At 45.6% G+C, this 4,639-nt stretch overlaps 1 protein-coding gene across 1 annotated transcript in view; it reads right to left on the bottom strand.

Moving 5' to 3' along the window:
* Bbs4 (Bardet-Biedl syndrome 4) overlaps positions 1-4,639 on the bottom strand; it is a 38,344-nt gene that overhangs the window by 19,755 nt on the left and 13,950 nt on the right. The window contains exons 4-5 of the mRNA XM_019207784.2: positions 2,771-2,834; positions 1,000-1,111 (exon numbers count right to left, since the gene is read on the bottom strand). Coding sequence (XP_019063329.1) covers positions 1,000-1,111; positions 2,771-2,834 — 176 coding nt within the window. The remainder of the gene's footprint in view (positions 1-999; positions 1,112-2,770; positions 2,835-4,639) is intronic.

Genomic DNA, 4,639 nt, shown 5'->3' with positions numbered 1-4,639 from the left:
GGGGGGGGGGGGTGCTATGCAGCTCAGACTGGCCTTCAACTCACGAGGTAGCCCAGCAGGGCCTCAATCTCATAGCGATCCTTCTGCCTCAGCTCCCAAGGGCTAGGATTACAGTTGTGCGCCACCACACCCAGCAGTCTCAATGTCCTTACACAACTAACAGCCCCACATTTTCCTGTCTTTCACACAGTAGGGAATTCTCAAGGCCTCTTCCCAGGAGCTGCCATGAAAGAAGCCAGAGCCACTCCACCACGGGCAGAGGCAGAGGCCGAAGTTCTGGCCACAGGAGCTACTCCCAGGCCCCTGGCCCATGACAAGTCAGTTTCAGCGCAAGGCTCCTGGCATTTTCCTGATGTGCTATAAATATGGACCCACAATGGAACCAGCCGAGTGGGGGACCATGTAAACAGCTGCCATCATTTACTGGCATCCACCAGAGGCCCAGCCTTCCACCCAAATCCCTTCTTCCCCTGATACTGACCGCATCAGGACTTTGGAGAGAATCAAGGGAAGACTGGCCAGAGGTAAACATGATCCAGAACAACCACAACACAACAGTGAATGACAGTGCAGGGAGGAAAATGGAGACGGGACCCCCGAGCCACTCCCCTGCTCTGGAAAGGGAACGTACTTAGTAGCTTACGAAGACTTTAGAGTAGGAACCTTCAGAGCAGTTACTCAACACTCACTAAAAAGCCTACCGTGTCGGCTGTCATGTTAAGCATCAGAATGGCAGATGAGGAAAATTCTGTGGGCTGCCAATACAATTAGAAGACTTAAAGCACAAGATGACACTGCTAAACCGGATCAGAACTCTCCAACCCAACTCGAGTACACAGCGTTTGAAACACTGGTTCACGTCATTTTTCCCAAACATCATGACCACCAACACTCTTCAGATCGAATCCCACTGTACCTAGCTAGCCCTTCCCGACCCCAGAGGACACCATGCACATTGCGCCACGAGACACCCAGTGGCCTCTAGTCCACAGTACTCACAGTGACCGTGCGACCTGCTTGAGGTTGTCCACGCTCTGAGGGCTGAGAATAGCACACGTCTGAAAGAGCTCTAGAGATTCTTGGATGTTTCCTTCCAGGCGAAGTATCAATGCTGCCAGGAAAAGAAAACAGAGACAAGGAAATCATGGGCTGGCATCAGAGGGATGGATGAAATCATTTGGATACAACTGCATCTTCTTAGTTAACGCTGCAGGTGAGGTGCAAAAAAAACAAGTGGCGCCATTCAAACAAGCTAAGCTCCTTTCAGGAAGGGCTGGGAACCAACCTACACCTCACCACAGAGATCCCTGGTTTCTTTGCAAATGATCATAGAAACGCTGCACAGGAAGTGTGTGGGACTTCCCCTCCGGTGCTCTATTCATTATGGCAATTCAGACTTCCCCAGTCTGCAGGCAGCAGCCCAGACGGGCCCAGGGAACCCACATCCCAGGTCCAGCAAGGAATACATAGCACGGCGTGCTGTGGTTCTCGGCACACCACCAACCCAAACCGACACAGCTTCCTAGGCCTGTATTTCCCAAAGAATTTATCAGGTACTGAAAGCCTGGCACTTGTGATGTTGAAAAGAGCAATGTTTTTGCCATGATGTCCTAAACATGTCACTATCTTACCAACTATGCCAGGCAATTATGTATTAATCTGAAAATTATAAAGGCAATTAAATAGTAAACAAAACTATTCGTTAATAGCAAAGAGTCAAAAAGAGAGTTCCTGGAAAAATTCAAAATGCTACTTTTGGCATTAAAAAATAACATGCGTGCAATCCTAGTAGCACCTGGGAGGCTGAGGCCGGAGGACTGTAAATTCAAGGCCAACTTGGACTGCATGGAGAGATACTGTCTCAAAACAAAAGAGTAAAACTGAAGACTATGGTTCATAGATTTGATTTTGGAAGATTCCATGTGTCCTCTGCGTCACCCTATATATAGCTAGGCTGCTTATGCTCTAGCCTTGTCTCAGCTCATTTAGCTGGACTATAAGGGACCCTTCCAACTGCAACTTCTGGCCCTGAAACCACTGCATGAGGTAGGAACCCTAAGTATCCATTCTGAAAATCCCTAGCCAGAAAATAAACAGCGGTTTTTTGTTGTTTTTGTTTGTTTGTTTGTATGGTACCAGGGATCAAACACAGAACCTTGTGCTTGCCAGGCAGGCACAGCGCCACTGAAGTAAATCCCTGGCCAGAAAGAGCAGTTTTTTAAACAGTACTTGTTGCGGTTTAGATCTGGATGCCCCCAAAGAGCCTCACATCCTCCAAGGCAGGACCTCTGGAAGGTGAGGGATTATGGGACTCATAGCTATCTTGCTGTTAGAGGGACCTGCTTGGAAGAGGCAGTTACTGGGGGTGTGGCCTGGAAAGGTGTATCTTCCTCCCTTCCCTTGCCTTGGCTCTCTGCTTCCTGTCTGCCATGCCCTGAGCAGCTCTCCTCTGCCACACCCCGTGACGTGCCTTCCTGCCTTGGAGCCAGCCAACCGTGGACTGAAACCTCTACAAACCACGGTACAAATAAACCTCTCCTCAAGTGGTGAGTTGTCAGGGCAAGGTGTCTCAGCAACAAGAAGTGACTACAATGGTACTGGTCATTTCTGAAGTCAAATCCAGGAAAAAAAAATCACTTTCAGATTTCAAAAAATACTGAATAGATCTTTGTGGAATATTTACCTGAATTTAAGTATTTCACAAGTTGTTTGGCCTTTTTCAAGAACCTAGGCCAAAATCCTGTAGTAGGAGAAGAAACACATGTCTTACCTTGAACATAGACAGCATATTCACACAGCCCCTGAGTCTCCTGAAGCTGTTCTTTGATAACAGTCTGAAAGAGGGAAAACATTACCTCTGAATAAAGGTTAAGTGTAAGAAAAGGAAGAGGTAGGGCCAGAGATTAAGCTCAGTGGCACAGGGTGCCTGCCTTACAAGTACAAAGTCCTGAGTTCAATCCCCGGTTTTGGGGGGAAAAAAAGAAAAGCAAGAAATGGACAGAGGGCACATGTGAGAAACCTAGGACACCAACAATGACTAATGAAGCAGTTAATTCATTTGTTCAAAACCTCAATTTATGTGGTGAATTACTCATTTTAAAACAGGGTTGACAAATGATTGGGCTTATAGGCCATTTTTATAGCTCTCAAGAGACAGGGTCTTGATAAAGAGAACTTCTGTAAATAGTCTGAAACCTACAAACTGTTAAGGAAATACAGAATAATCACTGTCTTTCACTTCTGTAATTTGATTTGCTTATTTCGTAGGACAACAATACCAGAGGTTTCATCATTAACTACAAAGCTTAAGGGTACATTGTCCCAGTTTTAAATGTTATAAGATTATAAGTTTTAAATGTTATAAGATTAACAGATGCCAGAGGTGCTTAGCCACATCCCCAGGGTGAGACAGGATGTTCAAACTAAGATAACAGTCACCATACCTTATAAGCAAAGTACACTTAAACCCTAAACCCTAAACTTTCTGTAAATCATATGACTATGAAGGAATTAAGATGAAAGAAATGTCAACAGTCCTGTTTTCCTAACCCTGATGCACCCACCTCTTGTGGGCTAAAACAGGAGTTCAATCCCCAATACCAAATCAAAATAAAGTCTAACCAGGTAAGTTAGAAATGCATGAAAAGATTTTCAAGCCTTCACAGACTCTAGAAGCTCCTAATGAGCAAAGCACAGGCTCTGTCTTTCTACCATGAGAGCTGAGCCCTGGCTGCTACCGGAAAACTGGGGAAGGCTCTCCAGAGGAAGCAACTTCAAACTCTAAACTGGCACAGAGTAGAAAAGAAGCTAAGGTAGCCAAGAGATTCTGAGCAAGAGGGATGCCAAATGCTATTCTAAAAGCTTCAGTACAATGGGGAAAATGAAAATAAATTTTAATCATGAAAGAGCCCAAACCTATTTACTAAAAAGAAAAAACAGCCGGGTGTGGTGGCGCATGCCTGTAATCCCATCACTTGGGAGGCTGAGGCAGGAGGATCTCCATGAGTCAAGGCAAGCCTGAACTATATAGTGAGACCCTGTCTCAAATAACCAATAAAAATAACAACAATAATAATAATGATAAAAAGGGTTGGGATGTAGCTCAGTGCAAAGCACCTGAGTTCAATCCCCAGTACCACGACAAAAAAAAGAGATCCATAATGGCACTGCTAAATGTCATCAGTTCTGTGCACTACCTCAGGAATAAATTAGAAGCCAAAACCAAAATCAGGCATGATGGTGCACACATGGAATTCCAGCGTCTGAGAGGCAGAGTCAGGAAGATCTTAAATTCAAGGCCAGCCTGATCAACCTGGCAAGATCCCATCTCAAACTAAAATTTTACAAAACAGGCCCAGGAGCATAGCTCAGTGAGTGGGAGAGCACTTGCTTAGCATGCGCAAGGCCCTAGGTTCAATCCCCAGTACCACCAAAAGAGTCACAACCTTAGAAGCATTACAAAACTCTGAATGCTAAAAAGACAACAATAAGGACATATTTTTCAAGTGGGGCGTGGTGGCGCATGCCTGTAATCCCAGCACTCAGGAGGCTGAGGCAGGAGGATCGCTGTGAGTTTGAGACCAGCATCGGCTACACAGTGAGTTCCAGAGCAGTCTGAGCTACATAGTGAGACCGTCTC

This window comes from Fukomys damarensis, unplaced genomic scaffold, assembly GCF_012274545.1.
Source record: "Fukomys damarensis isolate Sample0158 unplaced genomic scaffold, DMR_v1.0_HiC HiC_scaffold_25, whole genome shotgun sequence".
Taxonomy (NCBI): domain Eukaryota; kingdom Metazoa; phylum Chordata; class Mammalia; order Rodentia; family Bathyergidae; genus Fukomys; species Fukomys damarensis.
Note: the sequence above shows the minus strand (reverse complement) of the source record. Positions and strands in the feature narration are given on the sequence as shown.